General features: G+C 56.5%; 1 protein-coding gene across 1 annotated transcript; it reads right to left on the reverse strand.

The window, feature by feature from the left end:
• Nucleotides 1–1374: 1374 nt before the first annotated feature.
• Vash1 (vasohibin 1) lies at nt 1375–22420 on the reverse strand. The gene is made up of 7 exons (XM_076849812.2): nt 20731–22420; nt 14266–14354; nt 13097–13153; nt 11584–11658; nt 8145–8526; nt 6142–6254; nt 1375–5244 (listed from the first exon to the last, which is right to left on the reverse strand). Exons 1-7 carry the CDS (start codon nt 21040–21042, stop codon nt 5172–5174), a joined length of 1101 nt encoding a protein of 366 aa, XP_076705927.1. The 5' UTR covers nt 21043–22420; the 3' UTR covers nt 1375–5171.
• Nucleotides 22421–23350: the final 930 nt, after the last annotated feature.

Raw genomic sequence — 23350 nt, forward strand, 5'->3', positions numbered from 1 at the left:
AACAGTCTCTACTTTTACATCCTTCGAAGTTTTGTTTCCCATGACCAAGTCCTTTCTGGCTAGGGATTAACAGGCATCTATGTATCTGTGCACACTGTCATGTGGGCTAGTTCAGCTAGCCCTCCAGATGACCCGAGGTGGCCCATCACCACAAGCCAGGCCTCAACAGCTGGTCCCTTCATCCCCACTGGCAAACGCTAAGGGTTATCAGGCAACCTGCGTCTGGGCCAGTCTGCTTAGTGTGACAACTGCTTCCCATGGCCACTGCCTTCCCCAGTAGCAGTGCCAGGTCCTGGTGGTTGGGGGCGGGCAGAGTGTCAACCTTTTCGTCTTCAGGGCTGAGACGTGCCACCCACTTCCAAAGGTCCAATCCTGTTTAATCACATGCTTAGGTTAGGCAGGCACATGCTGTGCACCTGAGAGAACCAGGGGAGCAAGAAATGAGGCAGCCCCTCTCCCCAGGAAACTGGGTTCTTACCCTCCCTGGAGTCTGCATTCTAAGGAAGGGGCCCAGGCCTGCCGTAGTCCTCCTCCACAGGAGAGCTGTCTTGGTGCTTGACCACCAGCTTCTGTGCTGTGTTGTTTTAGCTGAACTTTCAGCGTGTGGATGACGGCACTGCCTGTGGAAGGCTGTGCAGTGCGAGACATTGCTAATTCAGTTACCTTCGTGGAAATGCTTTTGGGGTGTCATTTCAGTGGATTCAAATAAGCCTGCAATAAAAGTGCTTCTACTTAACAGTGCACAGTCCAAGATGTCGTCAGTTCCCATGTGGCCTCTCCAGCTGCCCGCTGCCTCTCCCCCAATCTGAGCGCGCCACACTACTAACAAGGGCAGCTTCCTACGGTAAACTGCAGTCTAGTCAGGACTTTGTGGGGATGGACTGGGGTAAGAAGTAGGAAATATCTCCTTTGCTTACAAGTCTGGGTTTTGCTCTTAAGCTGAAGGAAAGGAGAGCAGAGACCCGGGACAGAAGGAAGGGTTAAGGAAATGCCTGAGTTCCTGTGTTTCTCCACTGATTGAGTTTGTCATTGTGGAAAGAGTTGACACACAGGGACAATGAAGGGGAAGAAAGGGCATGTTGGGTGGACCCAGGGGTGCTCTCCAAATCTGTGGCCTGGTGACTGATGAGGAGAGGGACTTTAGTTCCCTGTTGCTATGGTTTCCTGAAGTAAGCTCATCTCCTGGAAGAACCTCCCTTTCTCCTTTGTCCTGATGGGTGTGGTGGGCTTGAGCAGGGAGAGCAGGGCTGGGATACACCTGAGGGTGAACCCCAGAGCTGTAAGAGGGACCTTATCTGCTCCCAGATAAGGTTAGCAAGAGCTGAGTGGCTTTGGCAGGCCCCAGCTCCCAGGGGGAAGAGAGATGAGGAGGCCTTGTTGTGATTTCTGCCCAGCCCACACAACAAGCTGGGGAGACTTTATTTGTTTCAGGGGGAAAGTGAGAACAGGAATGAGACGAAGTGTCAAGGTGAAAGGAAGGGCAATACTGATAGGAGCAAAGGAAGGACAACATGAGGACCACACGTCACAGCCTGGGGAGGGCAGCTGGTCATCACAGGGCCCACGGGCCAGGCCCAGCTCTGGAGGCCCAGCTCTCCTTTTTATCAGGCATGAACTAAAAGGGGGACCACGGAGCACCAACATGGAGCGAGAGGGTCACCTCAGTAGACTTGCAGCTAGCACCACGCAGCCCTGCCTGGCCCGAGAGCCTGGTAGGAGGCTGGTCCCTGGCAGGAGTGTGCTCCCCCCCAGTCCTCTACAGGAGGCCTCCTGCCCTTCACCCATCAGCCTGTTGGGCCTGGCACTCCCCTGCTCTCCAAGGCCAGGGACACAATGCAGGTAGTGGCCTGCCATGGCACACACGCACAGGGGCCTCTGGGAACTCACCAGCCAGCGTCAGACTGACTCCTAGAGCCAGACCATGCTTTAGGAGGTGGGGGCAGAGGACAGAAAGGCTAGAAACAGACTTGTCGACGTCTTGGCTCTTTCTGAAAATTAGTGCCCTGGCCCTTGGCTGCATCACCTAATCCTGGGGCCACAGGGCTGCTGCTCTCTGCACTTGGCCAAGCCCACGTGAGCACGGGCTGCTGGAGTGGCGGGTGAGGGGTATGAGAATGTGGTGAGGCCACAGAGGGAAACGATTGGCAGTTGGTGGATGGGAAGGCTCTGAAGCCAGCTTTCTGGTGTTCCCGCCCTGGCACCTGGCACCAGGAGCCAGGCTTTGGGAGGCCCTGTAATCACCCCTACCCCAGGCCTCCTCCACCAAGCAGCTTTCTCTGACCTCACCATGACCCCTCCTTAGCCAGCAGTTTGCACCAGGGCAGAGGAGCTGGGGTCACATCAGCCAGGCCCCTGTCCCTCACAGGCAGTGAGATGAGGTGACACCATGGAAGGTGACTAAGGCCCCAAAGTCCCTGCCTCTCTGTCTCCCCGGAAACCTCATAGCCAGGCCAGCCCCAGAGAGCACAGCCTGTGTAAACAGCCCAGGGGGAGGAGGGGTTGCTACATACGGGAAACAGTTAAAAATAAATTCAAAAGCACCACTGTGTCCTGTGGTGGTCTCCACAGGCCTGAGGTCTCAGCTCAGGAGGGGTGAGTGCCAGGGATTGCAGATGGGGGTCAGCAGAGAGCAAGCAGGGTAAGGGTTCCACTCTGCTTCCTCCTCCCCAAGCTTCCCCAGGAGAGAGCCTAGAGTGTCCTAGGAACTAGGAGCAGTTTCCTCTGTCTACCTGACTCTGGCTCCCAGCTCCCTCTTGCATTTCTTTGCCCTATACCCTGTCATTTCTGGGAAGTTCCCAGAAGCATCTGGGGCTTCTTCCCTGCTGATGAGCAGCCACAACCAGACCCAGAAAGGACCTTGTTTCAGCCTCACCTTTCCCGAGGTGAGCCATCTCTATGTTGGGGAAGGGAGGAACATGGGGACCACAATCCCCACTCCCTGAGAGCTGAGATTGGCCAGTAAGCCAGGGATCACCATGACCATCTCACTGGTCTGGCCAGGGATGTGGCCTGGGGGCAAACTGGGCACCTCCCTAGGGCCCACTGACCCTAAGAAGAACCTGGTAAGGCTCCCAACTGGGAGTGACCGGCTGGCCTCCTAGGATGCGTTGGGCCTGGCTCTGGGCCCTGAGCTGCGGGTTGGATGAGCGGCAGCCTCTGGGGCCTTCCCTGCAGGGCTCTGCCCTCCTTCTCCCTCTCTCTGCTTCCAGGCACCAGCCCTTCTCCTAGCAGGCTGGGTGCCACCTACTCAGGTCTCCAGCCTGTCTGCAGGGACAGCAAGCATGAGCTCAGGGTGGCTCCCTGGTGGGAGTGTGTGGGGGGTGGGTGTCTCTGCTGCTGAGACTCGACTCTGGAGGAATCTCCTCTGAAAAACCTGGACCTTCCCACTCCAAAGCATCCCATGGACTCCTTGCCAGCACAAGCTCTTGACTGCAGAGGGGGCAAACATACTCTTTTGTGTAAACTGTCATTTAAATTTCTTGACCTGATTTGCCAACCTTTAAAAATCAGATTTCTCATCCAGATTCAGGGTTCTGGTCTCTAAAACACAATCTGGCCCCACAGGGCCTGCACTGTGAGGAGAGCTGAGCAGCAGCAGCCCGCAGTGTGCCACGGTCCCCATGCAGCCCTCCCGTGTGTCACTTGCTGGCCCTGTGGTCATTTGAGTTTACAACCCCAGTTCTGCTGCTCCCCTGCCCAGGCTCACAGCCCCTCTGCAGCCTCACTGAAGGCTGCCCCAGGTCGACATAGCCTCTCAGTAAAACCTTAACGATCGCCACATCAAGTTGCCCTTCTACAACCTGATCCTCTCTCCAGCTTCCTGACAAGAAGCCCTCTGTGCTGGGGAACTCACCCCTCCCCAAGGCAGCCTGATCCTAAACTTCCTCCCACATCCCTTCCTCACTTACACCCCCAGGTCTCGGGCTCTGTCCCTTCTTAGTGGTCCAACTGCCCTTTGCCCTACACCTTCTTGTTTGAACTTCCAGAACCTTCTCCCAGCTCTGCCAACTTTTCCACATGCTTTCTCTTCCCTGCCAGAGGTCTCATGGATGATGGGCAGAATGTGCACAACTCCATGTGCTTGGCTTCTTCTCTACTAGTGCCCCGAGGAATCACTAACTGTGGCAGGCCCCTTTGTCCCTCTAACCCACGAGCCTAAAGGGGCTGCTAATGGAGGGGATGTGGGCCTGGGGCACAGCTCTGCTGGTCTGGTCTTGATTTCCCCAGCAAGGGCTGAAGTTTTAGAAAGGGGACACAGCAGAGGCCACTCCCAGAAGAGCCAGGGGAAGGACCCAGGCCTGAAGTCCCACCCTGTCACCCCATGCCCACCTCAGCCAGGACTGGCACCCAGGTCTGCTCAGTCCCACAGCCATGCTGACCCCAGGGTCATTCTGGGCCCTCCACAAAGTCCACACCTTCTGATGGGAACCCCCAGGCTGCAGTAACAGGCGAGGTGGGGCTGTGCATGTGGACCCCGCTGCTGGCCCGGGAGCTCTCCCCTCTTCTGGTTCTCCTCCAGCCCAACCCCTGCTAGCTTTAGCTCAGGCCCACATGGTGCTGCCTATGGGGCCACAAGGGCCAAGGGCTCTTCTGGGCCACCAGCTCCTGCTCTTAGGCAGATGCGGCCTGCGCCCAGCTCCTGATTTATGGGCTGCACAGACCTTTCTCAGGATGAGTCTACCCTGCTTCCCTTTCCCTGGGTCAAGTTTCTGCCAGGACAGTCCCAACTGCAGAACACCTCATCCTCTCAACCCACACAGGCTGGTGGGGCTGAGAAATTTCCCATCTACAGGATGCACCCAGATCCCAGAGAGCCACTGGGAGTAGAGTCACTGGGGAACCAGCAAGCCATCCTCCCCGAGTCCCGCGGCTCTCAGGCCCCTGAGCGCTGCCCTTCCAGCCACCAGCACATCCATTTGTCATTGTCTTTTTCCCCTAAATACCTTAAGCATCAGTCGTAGAGCCAAAGACTCCAAATAAAATACTAACTGTCTTCTTGGCCCAAAGTTAGGGACTTGGCTCAGTGGCAGGGGCAGCAGAGTAGGGCGGAGCCACAAGGCACCCTTCCTGCAGCCTGCAGCCTGCCCCCACAACCCCTTCCCTGGAGCAAGGTCAGTTCCACCAGGTGGATCATGGTCTCCAGAAGCAGGGGCTGGGGTGCTGCTTGTGCCTCAGACTCGGATCTGGTACCCGTTGAGGTCTGGCATGGCTTTGGGCTCTGAAGGCTTCTTGTCACCCGAGGGCCTGCAGGGAGGCAGAGCAGAGCAGCGGGCAGTGAGTGGTAATCGGAAGCTGGAGGAGGAGGGAGCTGCCCTGCTGGCTTCTCTCCTCCATTCTCCTAGGGGCCCTGGAATGGGAGGACACAGGGGAGACGTGTTTCTGGAACCCTGGCCAGCCAGAGCCTCCCGAATGGGATTCCTGTCTCACAGGGCACTTGTTCTCTGCTGGACGTTAGCTAATCCGGCGGCAGCTGGTGGGTAATACCTTAGAGCATAAATCTCCCCAGGGGAATCTGTTCTTTACAACAGCATCCTAGGTCAAAGTCAATGGTGCTGGACATTTTGGTGCCACAGATCTGCTTGGTATCCCTTAACTCATGCCAGAGGGGTGGCTCCTAAATGACAATTATATTTAAAGCAAGAACCAGAATGATAGGAGAGGGAATTAGAGCAGGAGACTTGGTATTTTAATGGCATTTTTGTGTGTGTGTGTGTGTGTGTGTGCCATCTAGACACAGACAAAACCCACAGACTTTTGTGAGTCTTGGGAGCACAGTTGTGTTCAAAGCTACCTACCCTGGTTACACAGAGCTGCAGGAGACGGCAGGGGGACTCTTTGCCTGGCAGGAGCCCCGTGGCCACCCACCCTCACACACCCCCATTCTGCTGCCTGCCGTAGACCTTTCTGTCTGGACCACATTGGTCCAGCACAGGGCGGCCAGGGGCCTTGGGAGGGGTGTCTTCTTTGGGGAAATGGCTCCACACTGCTGTAGGAGATGCCAACACCTAAACACACCCATCCCAGGTCACTTCCCATGGGTGGGACACAAAAGACAGAAAGATGTGAAGAAGAGGGACCCAGAGGAGAAGAGGAAAGGGGAAGGCTGTGTTGGCCCCGTCCCCATGCAATGTCATGGCTCACCGTCTCTCGCTGCGGCTGTTCCTGCGGTGTGGGCTGGACTGGGCCCGCTGTGGGGAGGACACATCCTTCTTCCGGTCCTTGGTGGGAGAGGGTGGGCCAGTCCCTTTGCCAATCTAGGGAGGGAGGAGAAACAAAAGCATCCTTCAGGGCTGCCCGAGAGCCAACCTGCCCCACGGAGAGAAGGGCACAAGTCCTGGAGGCTGCCCCCGGCAGGGCCCGGGAAGCCCCAGGCAACCCTCTACCCTGTCTTTGGCTCTTTCCAAATCTACTTCCCAGGCACCAAAGTGCATCAGCTGCCCAGCTGCCCAGCTGCCCAGCTGCCCAGTCCCTGCATCCCGAAGGTGGCCCGGAAGCAAGCGAAGCTGCTGGGCTATCACAACATTATAAAAAGTCTTCCAGAAGAGGCCCCTTGACTCACACCAGGCCCATGTGCCAAATGGAGAGGTGGCCTGTGTTTGAGCTTTGCCTGGGAACCTATCAAAGCCAAGAGTGGCACTAGTTACCTTGAACAAGCCACAAGTCAGATTAGTAACTCTGTTTGATTAAGAAAAAAAATCAGGCATGGTAGCACATGCCTATAGTCCTAGCAACTCAAGTGGCTGAGGCAGGAGGATTACGGTTCTAGACCAGCCTTGACTACTTAGGGAGACGCTGTCTCAAAATAAAAAAGAAAAGGGGTTGGGAATACAGCTCAGTGGTAGAGTATCCTTGGTACTTTATGCCTAGCAAGTTCCCACAATAAATAAATAGAGACAAATCATTCCTTAGGCAACACGCTCAACTTGACTTGAGTTCTCTCTACTGTGGGCAGCTGGAGAGGGGAAAATACCAGGGAGGCCTTCGTGCTGAATGAGTGGGGAGTCACAGGACTAATGACCAAGTAACTGTTGGTTCCACCTCTAGGTCCAACCTGCAGCCTTGGAGACACAATAATATTCCCTGCACCAAAAGCAAGGGTGCAGGGGGACCCAGAACAGGGTGCCCACCCAGGCCAGAAGACAGCAGCCCCTCTCTAGGGCAGGGTCCCTGCAGCCCACCTCTGCCCTGGGGGAGGCACTGTCCGTCCATAGGGTCTTGGTCTAGGGGCTGGCTGAGAGTCCCCTGCCTGGACTCTCACAGCTGCCTGTGACAAGCTCAGACCCTCCCTCAGCAGGCTGAGCTCCAGTGGGATCTGCCTCTCACGCCCACCTGCCTGCCCGCGAGTCTCTGGGCTTCCCATCCTGCTAAGGCAGCTCCATGGCTGCTGACCCCAGGGCTGACACAAGGACGGGGCATGAGCCAGTGCCTAGGCTGGTAGGTGAGCTGGAGGCTCCAGGTCATCTGGGGGGGCACAGTCAGGGTACGGCTGGGGCTGAGCAACCAGAGTGGCTGAGCCCAGGAGGGGACCCTATCAGGCCCCAAGGGAAGTCCCTCTAGTCCAGCTGGACCCAGAAAGAGGCCCAAATTCTACCTGCAGAAAGGGGCCAACTCCTCAGGAGCTCAAGCCCAGTTCTTCTGGGTTAACAGACCCCCGAAGTCAACAGACATCCCCTTGTAGGTGGCAAAGAGGGGGAAGAAATCACCACCTGATTGTCTTCCTTGGGGCCGAATTCCCTTTCTTCTACTCTCCTTCTAGTGTTTGGTGAATGCTGGGTGCTGGGGCTCAAGTGGGGGGACACACAGGAGACGGGAGGCTCTTGTGTCCCCCACACCACTTTAGGTCAGGATTTCCCCCTAGCTGGTCTTTACTCCAGAGTCCCCGCCACCTGGAATCCATGCCTCTGCCCTTCCTGTGTCAAAGACCCACCCCCATGCCAACTCAATCCTGCTTCCTCTTTCCTGAGCTGCCCTTGGCCTGCCCACCCAGGGGACAACTTGGGCAATAAGACCACTGGATTTACGCAGCCAAGATACACCGTCCTCTCCCTCATCCTCCCACCACCTCTGCTAGAGTCGGGCATCGGGGTGACAGCAGGGAGGGAAGCCGCCACCGGAGAGCCTGGCCTCCGCGGGCAGAGCCTGACCTTGAGCCTCATGTCGCGGGCGTGGCGCTCCAGCTCCTTGCGGAAGTCATCGCGGCCCAGCTTCTCCACGTCCAGGACCGAGTGCTTCCACTCGATCTGCTCCACGCTGTGCGGGTCGTGGGACACGCACTGGCCCAGCTTCACCTTCTTGAGCACGTGCCAGCAGCGGCCGTAGGCGGCCTCGTAGTCGAGCACGAGCTCGCTGAGCGTGCGGAAGGCCGGCGGCTTGTACATCAGGTCCTCCCGCCGGCTCATGCCCAGGGCCCCGTAGCGGCCCCCGAAGTTCACCCCCAGCACGATGTGGCGGAAGTAGTTCCCTGAGAAGTAGGTCTTGAAGCTGATGGGGAAGCGTTCCAGGGCGGGCATGCTGTTGGTGAGGTAACTGGCCAGTCACCCCCGCTAAGGAAAGGGCCAGCAGAGTGGGACCAGCACGCGGGGCAGGGCTGGGGCAGCCGCCACCCACCTGCATGTGGCTCAGGGACCCCTAGGCCAGCAGCTTCTGAAGGCAGACACCACAGCTTGTTCATCTCCAAATCCCTGTCCTCTAGCCTCAAGCTGGTGTACAGGGGGGCCTCCTGAAGTGGCCTCCGTGGGAACACTGAAGCTGCCAGGTCAATCAGAGCTCCCAGAATAACAGCTAACAGGGGTCCCCTACTCCAAACTGCAGGGCTTTCCAGAGCTGTAGGGTGCCCCCGGCTCCCCGCCCTCACTCCTGTCGATCACAGGCACTTCGCAGTCGCTGGTCTCCCCAGACACATTCTCTCCATTTTCTCTTTCACACATACATCTCCTCACAGATGCAGAACATTCTGGTGGCCTCTCCTTTTCTCACCCTCGCCCCCTCCCGCTACGCAGACACTGTCCCTCGACTCTCAAATAGAATCAAGCTGTGGCCACAGCTGGTCGAGGCACACTGAAGCCTCTCAGCCCACTGGTCCCACTTGCTCACCCCCTCCAGGCACCTGGGCCCCTCTCCTCAGCCCCTTGCCCTGCTCCTGCAGGGTCTCCTGCCCTGCCCGCCTGGCCAGCTCCTCTGCAGGCCTCAAGCAAGTCAACTCCCCGATTTTCCTCCATGGCACCCACCACCACCCATTTTCCACTTATTTCTTGGTTTGCTTGCTGTTTCTGTCTCCTCCACCAGAGAGGAAACTTCCCGAGGACAGGGACCTTGGCTGCCATGCTCTTCGCTCTTTCTCCAGGGCCTGCTGTCCCCGAGTCCAGCCAATCACAGTTACTCAGTAACACTCTTCTTGAATACATGGGTAGAAAGGGATGAGTGAGCAAGTGGGGGGCAGATGCCACCTAGAGGCTGCACTCAGTGCCCTAGTTGAACGACTGTGCCACAGGCACTACCACTACCCCCATTTGCAAGGGAGGACTCCAGGACTTGGAGATGTTAGGGAACTTGCTTGGGGGTCATGTAGTACGTAGCAGCGCCAGGATTAAGCCTGTGGCCTCAGACACTACACCGTGCTTCCTCTAGCACTACTTAGTCTACCGGTGCTGACTGAGCCCAATGCCTTGCCAGTGACCAGGGACACAGAGTATATGAGAAAGGCACAGCACTGCTCGGCAGAGTGCAGTGGGAAGGAGACCCAGGAGCTAACAGTGCAGAGCCCACTGCACTGAGGAGCTGTGGGGACACGGGGAGGGTCCCTTCACCAGACTAGGTACTGTTCCTGTTTTCCTTGTGCCCACAAGCCACCAAATGACCTTGAAAGGCCTTGGGACCACATGATCTTGGCTGGCCCAGCATCCGGGTTGCTCTGCAGGGATGGAGCCTCTGCTTTAGTGCATGGCTCCTGAAGGACAGGGGACGAGGGGTCTTCAAGGAGGTGCTGGCAGCGGCCTGACGTTCCTGAGTGGTCTCATGATCAAAATCACAAAGAGCCCTAGACAAGGTGATGCTGGCTGGGCTCCTGGAAATGGGTCCATCCTATCACAAATGACTGCCACAGTGGAGCTAGCTCTTAGGACCTCTGAGGGGATGGGGCAGGGGGCACCACAGCCTTTCTGTGTAAACTTGAGGCAGTTATGTCCATGGGAGAGTGTCACCTCGGTTACAGCCCTGAGAGCATCCTTCTCACTTTTGACTTCTCCTGAGACCTAGTCCTGCAGATGCACTTCCTGTTCATTAGGTGTCCTTCCCTGACCCTTCCGGCTACCTCCAATCTGCAATCTCTGCAGCACTGAGCTGGTGGGCTATCTGCCCCAGGGATCATCGACAGGCAAAATGATTCAAGGCTGGCAGGGACCCAGCAGTGGTGGTGCACACCTATAATTCCAGTGGCTTGGAGTCTGAGACCCGAGGATCACCCGAGGATCAAGTTCATGGCCAGTCTCAGCTACTTAGCAAGGCTCTAAGCAACTTAGTGAGACCCTGTCTCAAAAAGTAAAAAGTGCTGGGGGTGTATCTTGGTGGTAGAGCCCCACCGGAGTCAATCGAAGCCAGGAAAGAAAATCTGGTAGGGAATATGGGAGGGGTGGGAAGAGACGAAACACAATTGGCTCTGAAATGGTAAAGCTGAGAAATGGATACATGGGAATTCATTATATTATTCTATATTTGTACAAGTTTTAATATATTTTCTAATAAAGTGACTCATTAAAAAAAAAAAAAAAAGAAAGGTAGGAGCCAGGTGTGGCTCTGGAGGCTGAGGCAGGAGGATTGCAAGTTCAAACCAGCCTCAGCAGCGACATAGCGAGGCTCTAACCAGCTGAGCAAGAACTTGTCTTAAAATAAAAAATAAAAATAGGCTGGGGACATGACTCAATGGTTTAGCATCTCTGGGTTCAACCCCCCCATAAAAGTACCAAAAAAAAAAAAAAATCATGGGGTTGAGGTGCTGAGCAATTAGGAAAAGAACTGACCACAAACACCTGCCTCACCTCCCCTTGCTCTGACTGGGGGCCCTGGGGGAGGGCAGCCGCTCCTGGGAGCTTGTCTGCTTCTTCTAGTTATTTTGTGGTACTGGGGATTGAACCCAGGGGTGCTCTACCATTGAGATATGCTCCCAACTCTTCTGTTTTTGAGACAGGGTCTCACTAAGTTGCCTAGGCTGGCCTTAAACCTGCAATCCTCCTGCCTCAGCCTCCTGAATAATTGGATTACAGACATGCACCACCTTGCCTGGCAGTGGTACAGCAGCCCATAGGAGTCACTGTGCCCTGTTCAGAATTCAGAGAAAGATCACTGGGTCCATCAACTCAAAAAAGAGCTGCCCAGCAAACCTGAAGAGGAAGCAACTGAGGCACAGGGGGCTGAGTCCCGAGGCTCCTCCACCTGGGGGAGGCTCCCCACCAAGGGTCAAGTTCCTGGCTGCACACCGGGAGCTGGGAGAGCCCTGGGCCTCCTTCCCTCTCCCCACTTCTGGAACAGGAAGCGGAGGCCAGAACAGGCCAGTCCCCTCGCAGGCCTCCCAGGGCAGGGGAAGGATACATTCCCAGGATCACGGCTTCCAGGCATTTGATTGGCAGAGCCTCTTTGGTCATTTCCTTGGCCAGGTCCATCAGCCTGTGGGAAAGGGAGACAGTGAGGACAATGCCTCTGGCCCTTCCGGTGGAGGGATGTCTAAAGGAGGGGGCTGGGTTACCAGAAGGGCTAGAAGGACAGACCCCCACCCCTCCAGCCGCCCTCAGCTCAGGCTCCTCCCCTCCTCCTGGCCTGTAGCTGAGGGGGTGGGAAGAGGCCCTCTCCCTCAGTTCCTTCCTTCCTTTCATTTCCTCTCCCACTTGTCCATCACAGACCTCTGGGGGAGGGGAGCAGCACGGAGGACAGGACCTTGACGGCCACTGTGCTGGGGCCTCTGCCATGACAGTGGTGGGAGGAGGTGGGGACCTTGGCATTGACCTCTTCCCTGCCGGAGCGCAGTGGGCATTCCTGACTTAACCAAGGCGCCCTTAAAGAGCTGGCTAATGGATGCAGACGGCTGCCTGGTGCCCCCCACCCCCACTGCCGCGGCCTGCTCCTGAACTTGGAACTCAGGCCGTTTTAAGAGAGTCTGTCCTGGGGCCCGGGGATTCCGCCTGGCCACTGGCCTTCCACAAGAGTGCCTGGATTCCTCCATCTACAGGGGCTGGAGGGGCCCCCAGCGGGCAGCAGCCAGAGAACAAAGCTAGGGGCCTAGGGAGGTGGATGTTCCCCCTGGGGCCTCAAGAGCCGGTCATTCAGTAAATAAAGCATTTAAAGCTTTTTTTTTTTTTTTTTTTTTTTTTCATAAGAAAGCAAACATAAATTATGTGTAGAGCAAGATGCAAAATTTATCTGGGTTTTAAAAATTATAAACTCCTGGATTTAAAAATTTTAAGCCTATGGGCATCTCTGGGCCGTGCCCCCAGCCTCAGCCGCCACCCTCTTCCCCATTCTGCCCTTGGGGCTTCCCTGGCAGAAGTTCTCCAGAGCCTGGAGCGAGGAGTGAGAGATGCCACCTTCCTTCTAGAGGGGTCCGCAATGCTCAGACACTGATACTGGACCTTCAGTTACGTGGCCAGAAAAGAGTCCAGAAGGACACGATGGGTGGATGCCCAGGGGCCTGCGAGGCAGATGGGCAGAGAGCAGGGGCCACTGTGGGAGAGAAGGAGAAGGGCTGTCTCTTGCTATGCTAGAAAAAGCCCAGGTGGCCCATCGACCTGGGACCACCCTCTATCATCAAGGCAGGTGGGGGCGCTGCCTGTCATGTTCCATGCTCAGCATGGACTGGTGGGGGTGGGCTCCCTTACGCTAAGATAGCCCTGGCTGTTCATCTCAGGCGAACGTTTACATTATGACACCCTCAGGACCCAGGTACCCCAGGTACCAGCCCAATGGCTGGCTTTCCCCCAAGAATATCTAAACTTCCATCCAAAGGCAAACCACAGGGGCTCCTAGGGATTCATCCCAGCCAGGGGGCACTGTGAGCTTGGGGCAGGGGGTACTGTGAGCCGGGGCAGGGGGCTGGGTGTCCCATTCTTACCCTGTCAGAGGTCTGCTCTTCTTAATTTCAAAGAACTGTGTCCCTGTGTGATTGTACCTGTGGGAGCTGGTTAAGGACCGTCTGGGTTCATCTGAAAAGGTGTCCCTTTCCCCTGCCCACCCCCCAGGAGTATAGGCTGGGTAAGGACACAGCAAGGGGCCTCCTCAAAGCACCTTGGAGGATGCTCAGACCTGATTCTCCTGCAGGGGAGAGAAGGGCACAGGGTGGGTGGGTGCCTCTCCTTCCCCCTCACAGCCCCTTCTCTTTCCTCCCCCCTCCTCATCCTCTCCAGCTTTCACTCATTCTTTCCTGGCCTCCCTTTCTCAGATGGGGACTTTGAGCAGACAGCTGGTGGCCAGAAGCTGGGAACGGCTTCCTGAAGCACTGAATTTTGCAGACACAGGAGGTTGGAGGATGGGGTCCAGCCTCCAGTTGCTAGGTGCTCCCAAGCCAACCTCTCCCTCCGCACCTCAATATTCCCACTGGAGAGCAGAGGGACGGGGCCTGATTGCAGACCTCAGCGGGCCTTTCTCTATTCGGGACCCATGTCCAGTTCTCCCTCCTTGGCCTCCTCTGCTGTCAGGAGGGCTGAGGGAGAGGACCCAGGACACTGCTCTGGGGCAGGGGGAAGGGGTTAGAGACCCTCCAACAGGGCCTCATCCTCTCCAGCTTTCACCCGTTCTTTCCTGGCCTCCCTTTCTCAGAGGCTGGGCAAAGGGCCTCTTGCCAGGGAAGACAAGTTGAAGAACCAGGAGAAAATCCCAGGATGTGCAAGTGACCTCCTGGAGCTTAACGTCCCTTTTCCTCCCCATTCCCCACACTTTTAAAACCCATTTTCCAATACCCCCAGGGAACCTTCTTGCTGCTTCCTCTAGGGCTGGATGGATGACAGGGACCACCCACTTCCTGCAGCTAGTCAAAGGGGCCACTTCCCTCTTTCTCCCTGTCACACACAGGCAGCAGGAAAGCTGTTGAGGGAGGGGCTGGAGCAGGTCATCAGACAAAGTCCCCCCAGCTCCAGGTAGCACAGGGATGCCCTGGTGAATGGCACCTGGAAGCTGGGGACGAGGTGGCTCTGTGGACCCTCTCTAGCCTCCTCTGAGGCAAGCCCACTTGGCCTCTGGTTGAGTGACGAGATGGTGGTCATGGACCCAGACCAGAGAGGATACTGCAGCTCCCTGATGTAGCGCTGCACGGCTTCCAGGCGCTCGGGGACGGGAGTGGAGGGCTGGAAAGTAGGCACACTTGGTACGGGGATCTGGAGATACAGAGAGAGCTCTGGTCACAAGGGCAGGCTCACCCTGAGCTTCCGGCCCTGCAGACACCAGCATTCGCCCCGAGAAGCCAGACCCTGGGGAGAGGCCACCTCCTTCCCTCTTGCCCAGCCTCCTTGCTTGGCAAACCTTCCTCCCCTCCTGCCTTGACAGCATTTCTATACAGAGCTTGCGTGGACTTTCCAATTTTATGCTTCTTTAATAATTTTAGCAAAACATAGGTTGATTCAGCAACTGTTCTGATTTTTACATATTCATTCGCTTCAAGGCTTAGGGAGAATGTCAGTACTGGAGTTAAGCTCATCAGGTGTGGGGATCACTCTGTGCTACGGTGAGTGTGGTTTGTCTCCCAGACGTGTGGGAGACTTGGTCCTCAGTGTGGTGAAGTCAAGAGGTGGGTCCTAGTGGGAGGTCATTATGTCACCAGAGGCCTGCCCTCAGAAGGAAAGAAGTTTTCTTCTTGTGGATCCTGAAGCGGATCTCAGGGTTGTCATAAAAGGAGCATGCCTGGCCCCTCCCCCTTCCTCTAGCTTCCGCAACGTGACCATCCTTCTCTCACCTGCTCTCTAACCATGATGCCATGCACCGCCATTGGGCCCCCACCATAGGCTGAACTAATGGCATTGGGGCCACCAATCTTAGACTTTCATCATCCAAAGCTGTGAGCTCAATAAATTTTTTTTCTTCCTAAGTATCTTGCCACAGGTATTTCATTAGAGTAACAAAAAACAGTGCTGGGTTTCCTAACATACGCCTGAAATCCCAGCAATGTGGGTGGCTGAGGCAGGACTCCAAGTTCAAGGTCAGCCTCAGCAACTTAGCAAGGCCCTCAGCAACTTAGTGAGACTCTGTCTCAAAAAATAAAAAGGGCTGGGGATGTGGCTCAGTCGTGAAGCTCCCCGGGGCCAATCCCTAGTATCAAAAAACAAACAAACCAAACAGAAACCTAGAACTGGCTTTCCCAGAGTCCCCTCCAGCAGTGGACATCACCCACCCAGGTAGCACAGGCACATTTAGCAGGGTTTCCAAAGTGCCAGCCTAGATTGCTGGGGACACCTCAGTGGCAGCCGGGTGAGAGGACTTATTTTGGGACATGTCTTCTTGTGGCTCTACTCACCAGAACCTGGCTGCTTGGAAGGGTCTAACAAAGGCCCAGGGCCCTGGGGGTCTCCTTTCCCACCAGCTCCCTACCTCAGCAGTACGGGAAGCCAGACGGTCCTCAGGACTCCCCAGCATCAGCCCGGCCAGGCGGGACGGGGATGAGATGCTGGGACGCTGGGAGTCGGGCAGCAGAAGCAGACCCTGGCCTTCCCTCAGCCAGGCAGCCTCCAGGAAGGAGGCCACGAGCAGGCATGGCCCCCGCCTTCAGCCCCGGGAGCCTGAGTCCTGGCGTTTGGCTGCCACAGTCAGAGAGGCCAGGGGACCAGGAGTGCATCCGTGAGGGTCCTCTGAGGACTCACAACAGATTCCCTGGGTAGAGCCAGACCTCCAGGGGCAAAGCCACCCCCTGGGCTTCCCTTTGGCTACCAGCACAGGGGGCTGTGAGATGGCCTTAGGCTCCGCACAGGGAGGTCCCACCCTTGCCCCATCTCTTCCCCCAGGCCACCACCTGGTCCTCTAAGGTTACACCAAGCTCTCTCCCGCCACGGGGCTGGGGCTGCAGTGGGGGGTCTGTGGGGTAAGTGGGGGGCACGCATGGAGGGCAGAGAGGGGAGCCCTGTGGAGGGAGGGCAGGACCCAGCTCTTTCGGTCCTCTCCTGGCAGGCTTTCCAGAGGAGAAATGGAGCCCACAGGGCACAGCCTTTTAAATGCTGTGGTTTTGGTGGCTGGGGAGGAAGGGACATTCTTCTTATCATTTCTGACAGGGAGGAAGGGACATTCTACTTATCACGGCACACTCACATATGGGGCCTGCTGATGGCAGGGGACACAGGACAGTGTCTACCAGATGCCTCCTCCCTCCACAGGGCAAAGACGCAGGAGGGGAAGGGCCCCTGGTCCAGAGAGTCTTGCACAAACGGCCCCTCCCCCCGCCGGGTCCTCTCCCTCCTGCCTGGGCAGTCCTGTCCCTGGCAACCACACACGCCCACGCAGCTGACAACCCAGTCTGGAGAAAGCTATTTCCCTTGGCACGTTACTCTCCTCCTCAAACTGGTGCCACCACTTACAGTCACTAGTAGGATAAAAGTCCAGGGGTGGGGGCTCCCCCTCTCCCTGCCTGACCACCCTGTGCCCATGGCCTCCTCTGTGTCAAGAATATGGGGCAGAGGGGGGAGGGAAGTGGTATTCCAGGAATCACTGAGCCATTTCCCATCAACAGCACTGCACATCCATTCAGGCACCCAACCTCAGGTGGCACCCCCTGCGTGGCAGGGAGTTAAGGGGGGATCCGGTAAGTGCACCTCCCATGAGGGAGCTGCAGTCCAAGAACCATGCAGAACCAGGCTGAGGCCGAGGCCAGGCAGCGCCCACATGAGCATGGAGATGGCACCTGCCATCTAGAGAGAGAGCCCAGGGACTAGCAGCTTTGCCAGAAGGAAGAGAGTCCAAGAGACTGGGCTTCCCAACAGGGCCTCAGAGTCCCCCTCACCCAGGCCAAGGGGGAAAGGAAGCGTCTGGCCAGCTGCCTGACTCACGCTGCCCCAGTGTGCTCTACCTTCTTCCTCAGTGTCCATGACAAGCACAGACCCGTTCGCTCGCTGGTTAGAACTCTGCACATCCAGGTGAGCAGGCCACTTGGGGACTGGTCTCCTGGATCTGACCTTCAACCCCCATCTCCAAAACAGGAGGCAGCAACACTTCCTCCCTGTTGAGGGCTGGGGTCAAGGGGCACAGGGTGGGCTGGTGATATCTGCTACCCAGATCTCCCTGGCAGCTCCTCCTCCATGACCCCAGGCAAGGGTGCCCCTGGCCCCAGGAGTCCCTGAAGGCCTGAGTCCCACAGGACACTAGCACTGGTACAGCCCCTCAGCCCAGCACAATGAGGCGGCCTCGGGAAAGAGGGGAGCACTGGTGGCAGATGACAGAGCACACTCCAGAACTAGACGTGCCACTGAAGCCCAGCTCCGTGACTTTAGTGATGCTCTTCAACTTCTGTGTCTCAAAGCCCCGTTTTAAGACAGGAACCCTCAGAGAACCCATCTGCGGTGCAAAGGAGTTGCTGCATATGGACACCTTAGAACAGGGCCTGGCATGTAGCAAAGGCTCAGTGCCTGTCCACCAGCACTCCTACCTGGGCATGGTATGAAATGTCCACTCTGCAGGTGCTCAATGGCCAGAGTCACTGTTAGACCTTCAGCAGCTGGGTGTCATAAGCGGCCGGTCACCACGCTTGTAAAGGTGGTGACAGCTTGAAATGGCAAGGGGAGACTGTCATCAAGGAGCATCAACCATTGCTGGCTTTGGGATCCTTCTAGATACTGCTGCTCTTGGCCCTACTGACACCATCCTAGCAGAAGCTCTTTCTCCAAAGCCCTTGTGTGTGTGTGTGTCTGGGGTGCTGCATGCCCGCTCTGTGCATTTCGGAGCACCTGCCGGATGCTCCCCTAATGAGGCCTTCCGTCCTTTCCACCAACATCCTCTGAAGTGGGCCTTGCCCATCGAGCCCATTTCACAACTGAGGAAACCGAGGGCAAGGGGGTTGCACACCTTCCTCCCATAAGTGCATGCAGGAGAACAAGATTTGAACATGGTGGCTCACTCCAGAGGCGCTCCTTTAATCACACTACCTGGCAGGGGCCCAGACACAGCTGCCTGTCTGGGCTGGGCAGGTAACAGAAAAAAAAAAAAAAATCAGAGATGGATCCCATATTTGTTTTAAAATGTTCAACATAGTGTTCATTTTAAGAATAAAATCCCGGAAACAATGGCAGGGGGAGGGGGCAGTGGCAAGTTGGGGGAGGGGAACCCCTCCCCAGCCCCTGCTGCCATGTGGGACTGCAGCCTCATTTGTCTCGTTTTCTGAAGGGGTGCCAAACCTGTGTTTTGTTCTGTGAGAATCTCCCCATTTTAACTTTTGGCTCAGGTGGGCTTTTAAAACAGTGTAGTTGTGACAACACTTTCTGGACCCACCACAGTGACTCCGTAGAAATGCCCCATGCCAGCTCCAACATCACGGCTGCTAGGGAAGGTGTGCCCTGGGAACAATACTCTCTGAGGCTCACGGTATGACACCCATGACAGCTGCCCTTCTCCAAGGCCTCTAGGACCCTAAGGCCTCCCTAGGACTTGGGGCCAAGGTAGGGGAGGGACTTCCTGTAGACACAGGCGACTTCTCTGAGACACCTTTCCTACCGCTCAAGGAGGAGAACTTTCAAATTTTTCCAAATCTTTAATAAAATTCCTCCCACCCCATCACAGTCCTGGCCACCTCAACTCCTTCCTCCCGGGTAGCTTCTTTCCCTTACCCATCCCTTTCCTGTACATCAGAACCGAAGATGACAAAATGCTATCCCTGAGCAGTTCCTAGTGAGCTCACGGGTGTTTTTTTAGTCCCTAGAAGTGGTGACAGCCCTACAGGAAGCCATTCACACTCTCCTGCCTCCCTATTTAGACACAGGAGAACGGCGGCAGAGCTGCCTGCTCAGCACCATCCTGCTCATGTGGGACAAGTGTGCCACTCTGGTTTCATTGGCACAGATGCTCTAAGTAACATCTACTCCCCTCCTCTCGAAGAAAGGGAGAACAGGTAATGAGCACCCACAACCAGTATTGGTTTGGTATTTTCCAGTTTGTCAAATGCTTGAACACCTGGTTACTCATTCACTCTTCGCCACAATCAACCCCGTTTTACAGATGAGAAAACTGTGGCTTAAATAGGTCAAAGGGACCTTCTTGAGGTCATATAGACAAGCAGGTGATTCAAACCAATGTACATACCCTTTGACTCTGTGTGTGTGTGTGTGTGTGTGTGTGTGTGTGTGTGTGTGTGTTTGTGGTACTGGGGATCAAACCCAGGGCCTCACTTATGGTAGGAAAGTGCTCAAATTTATCCCAAAGGAAAAAAAAATCATAGATGGATCTCATATTTGTTTTAGAATGTTCAACACAGTGTTCATTTTAAGAATAAAATCCTGGAAACAATGTCCAACCACACATTAACTAAATAAATTATAAGTCAGTACAGAGGATCATGATGCAGCCATTCAAAATCAACCTAGTTTTTCTCTCCTGGAAACATTAGACAATAGCTCAGCCCTCAATCTCTGACTTGTTTTCCCAGGCATGTATGTATTTATTATTATTATTATTATTATTATTATTTTGTGTGTGTGTGGTGCTGAGGATCAAACCTAGTGCCTCATGCATGCAAGGCAAGCCCTCAATCACTGAGCTACCACCCCAACCCCCTCCCAGCCATTTTTAAATGGTTCTACCAATAACTTGGTAAAAACAAAACAGGCCACTTTCCCCCATGTATAAGCCTCTCTAATTCCATTCTCCCTAACCCCCACCCTTCTCACCTGAGCAGGCAGGATTAGGCATTGTGCTCTGACCTCTGCCCAAAGGGTTCTGTACTGGGGACACTGCTTCCTTTGACTTACTGATAACGTTTAAAGAAGATATCAGGCATGAATTTCCTATAGCACTGTACAGGGCAGAAAGTCTCAAATACCCTTTCATTCAGCAGACATACATCAGTGCCAGTTCTGTGCCAGGCACACAGGAGACCTTGGGAGGACAAAGATGAATGAGATACAGCCTCTGCCTTCCTTGGCAAAACAAGTGAAGTATTGCTGTTATAGAGGAGTTCCAGCCAACACAAAAATTACTTAACTTTATTCTTTTCCATATTTTTTTCCTCCTTTATTCTTGAACCTAGTGTTCAACAGAGCGGAGACACTGGATTCCAAAGCCCTGGCGCTCAGTCCCCACTCTGACACTTACTGGCTTGACTTGACTTGCTACTTGTGCTTTGATCTTCCTTATCTGTAAAATGGGGACCCAAAGTGCACTTACTTGGCAAGGCTGTTGGAGAATTCAGTGAGGTAACACCTGGAAATAGTTCCTCAGCATATGAAGTCCTGTATTTCCTTAGTCATTTATTATCTGTCTGCTCCAAGTTCTCTGGCTTAGCCAGTGTCATTAGCCAGATGTCAAGCCACATTAGTTTGCTTGTTAGTTATCTAAATCCTGCCCCCAAAGTGATGAAGGACAACATCCCTCATAGAATGATCCCAAAAGCAGTGGAGAGAAAGTTCTGGACAAGTATGACCTGTCTAGTTTTTAACTCTTACCACACCTGTGGTTGCTGCCCTAGCCATCAGAGGAAGAGTGTGGCTTTGCCCTCAGCCCCAGGTCACTGCCCTAGCTCATCCTGTGCCCATCCCTTCCACCGGCATCCCATGCCCCACGCCTCACCTTGGGCAGGTCCGTTGCTCCACGGATCCGCTGCGCCACTTTCTCTCCATCAGGGTGGATCTTGGCTACATGCTTCCACATCCTTTCCCAGGTGGCTTCGTCCACAGGCAGCCCACCCCGGTTGACGAAGAAAGGGACGCCTCCATCTCGCAGGTCCTCTTCCCCTTCCTCTTCTGGCTCATCATCTCTCTGGGCAGAGGCCCCTTCGCTGGTCTCCAAACGCCTGACCCCAGCAGGGGCGGCGACAGTGGCAGCAGCAGTTGGGGCAGCACCGCTGCTGCCACCCCCAATCACCTTCTTCCCTCCTGGCATTCCTAAATCCTCGGCGCGGGTGGGAGGAGGTATCAGGAGGCGGGAAAAATAGGTGGTTCACAAGAGGCCTCCCACACACTAGCTGCAGAAATAACACATGGCCAAACAGAGCGTCGGGCGCCTTTAAGACACCAGGGCGTGGCTCTTGTACAATGAAATACTACTCGGTAAGAAAAAAAAAAAAATCAGTGCATCAACCTGAAGTGGGGGCCCAGGGGTGGGTTGTCCTGGGTCAGCCTTAAGGGCCTTGTTTTGTTTGAAAACCGGGATAAAGAGACTACACCCCAATCCCGCAGCCTTCACAAAGCACCCTCATTGGGCAGCGAGAACAATGACGGGCAGCCGGGGGTGGGGGGGTCGGAGGGAAACTGAGGCCAGACAACTCGGATCTGCGGCCGCGGAAAGGGAGGGTCAAAGGCACAGTGCCCACGCCGCCCGGGCGTCCGGGTTCCAGTTTGGAAGGGAACAAAAATCCTTCTCTACAAAGCCTCGCTCGCTCACACCGGTGCGCGCCCCTGGGGGTGGAGGGACCGCGGTCACCGGGAGCCTGGGGCGCTCCGAGTGGGGACCCCCGGGCGGGAGGGCGACGCGGGGGAGCGATTTCTCGGACGCGACAAGTCCGGGAGCCGAGACTCGCAGCTGGCGGGGCGCCGGGAGGGGGCGCGCGGCGACGCGCACATTCCACGCCCGCGGCCAACTCCCCGCACAGAGTGGGCTTTGTCTGCGCCCCCGCCTCCTCGCCTGCGGGAGCCGAGCCCGCAGAGGGGGAAAGGCGCGCGCCGGTGGGTGTCGAAGACCCGGAGCGCGAGGCCCCGCCTGTCCCTGGCCGGTCCCCAGCCGGCCCCCGGCCGGGCGCGTCTCAGCGGGCGGACGGCGGGCACCTGGCGCGGCGCGGCGCCAGCCAAGCCATCGCGGGGCGCGGTTCCCGCGCCAGGGCCCGGAGCTCAGAGGGACCGGCCCGGGCGGCGCACAGGGGCCAGTCTGCGGTCACCGAGCGGCGGGCTCCGGCCGCGGGGTCGCTGCCCCAGGCCGGCTGCAGCATGGGCGGTGGCGCGGCCGGGGCGGGCGAGGGATGCTCCGTGGCTGTCGGCTCGGGCTCCCGCTGCCCGGCTGCGGGATGGAAGAAGGACCGCGGGGCGGGGAGGGCCAGCCCTCGGGCTCGCGCAGCCACGGCCGGCGGATGTAGCTGGAGGCGAGTGACAAAGCCCGGGCGGGCGCGGGCGGCGCTGGCCCCCGGGGAGCAACCTGCGGACCCCGAGCCCACGGGCAGATGGCGGCTCGGCAAGGCCGGGGTCGCCGCTGCCAACCCCGCCGCGCCAAGGCCCGGCTGCGGCCCGGCTGCTGCCCGCCGGGTCCCCTGCCCTCCCGCCGCCCACCCGGCTCGACTCCGGCCGCGCCGCGCATGCGCTCCGTCCCCCCCTTAAAGGGCCAGCGCATTCCCGCCGGGTCCTCCGCCTCCCGCAGACGTCCCTCTGCTCCTAGTTCTCTCAACCGCGCGGTGGGCGTTCGCTCCCTTCTCACCTTTCTTTTAGGGCGCAGCAAAGACCGTGCGGTGTTGCGGAGGAAGTTTTCAATGGACCGTTCCTGGCGCCAAAGGAATTCCTGGGGTCGGGAATTTCCTAAAGTGGGTACCACGTCGGGGACCTCAGCGTGGGGCAGCGAGAGCCCTGGTCTGGGAGACCCGGGGCCAGCGCTTGTTTTGCTCAGGGACATTCAATAGATCCCTTCCTCTCTAGGCCTCAGCTTCCACATATTGGCAGAGGTGATCACCAATTCAAGAGTCCCTCCTGGCGCGTCCGCTCCTTAAAGGGGGACATCTAGAAGAGGAAATGAAAGGGTGAAAAGTCATCCTGTTTCCCCTGGTTCCTGCCCCGGGGGGAGTGGGACGCCCGGGGACGTGACTAGTCAGTCTCACTGGACTGAACTTTGGATGCCCATGTCCCGCGGACATGGCAGGATGGATGCTTCTCCCTAGGGTTGTGGGACCACGACATAGAGGTGGGAGTCCTGGCTGGGGAGAGCCAGTCGGTTCAGAAAACGGTGAAAATACAGCTGATTGTTGTGCTTGGCTCCTGGACTTTGGAGGCACATGCACCCTCCTCCTCCCCCATCCCACCGAGAAGTAACTCTCTGAGCTCAAGCTAAGAACTTTGCTGAAGTCCACAGCCTCTCCCCCTACTGGTATTTAGTAAGAATAACAGCCTTCTGGGGGAAATGCAGATTCCTGAATGCTATAGACTGGATGTTGAATGTATTCCCAAGGTTCACGGATTAAGGTTTTGGTCCACAGGGTGTTATTCTGAGAGGG

This window comes from Callospermophilus lateralis, chromosome 3, assembly GCF_048772815.1.
Source record: "Callospermophilus lateralis isolate mCalLat2 chromosome 3, mCalLat2.hap1, whole genome shotgun sequence".
In the NCBI taxonomy this organism is placed as follows: Eukaryota; Metazoa; Chordata; class Mammalia; order Rodentia; family Sciuridae; genus Callospermophilus; species Callospermophilus lateralis.

What these genes read in the sequence shown, in the direction of transcription:
- Vash1 (XM_076849812.2), bottom strand. Translation starts at nt 21,042, where the DNA reads ATGCCAGGAGGGAAGAAGGTGATTGGGGGTGGCAGCAGCGGTGCTGCC. An exon ending in CGCTACATCAGGGAGCTGCA is followed by an intron (nt 13,154 to 14,265) that starts GTATCCTCTCTG and finishes CAGCTCCCACAG; the next exon opens with GTACAATCACACAGGGACAC. An exon ending in AACAGCCGCAGCGAGAGACG is followed by an intron (nt 5,245 to 6,141) that starts GTGAGCCATGAC and finishes GCCTCCCTGCAG; the next exon opens with GCCCTCGGGTGACAAGAAGC.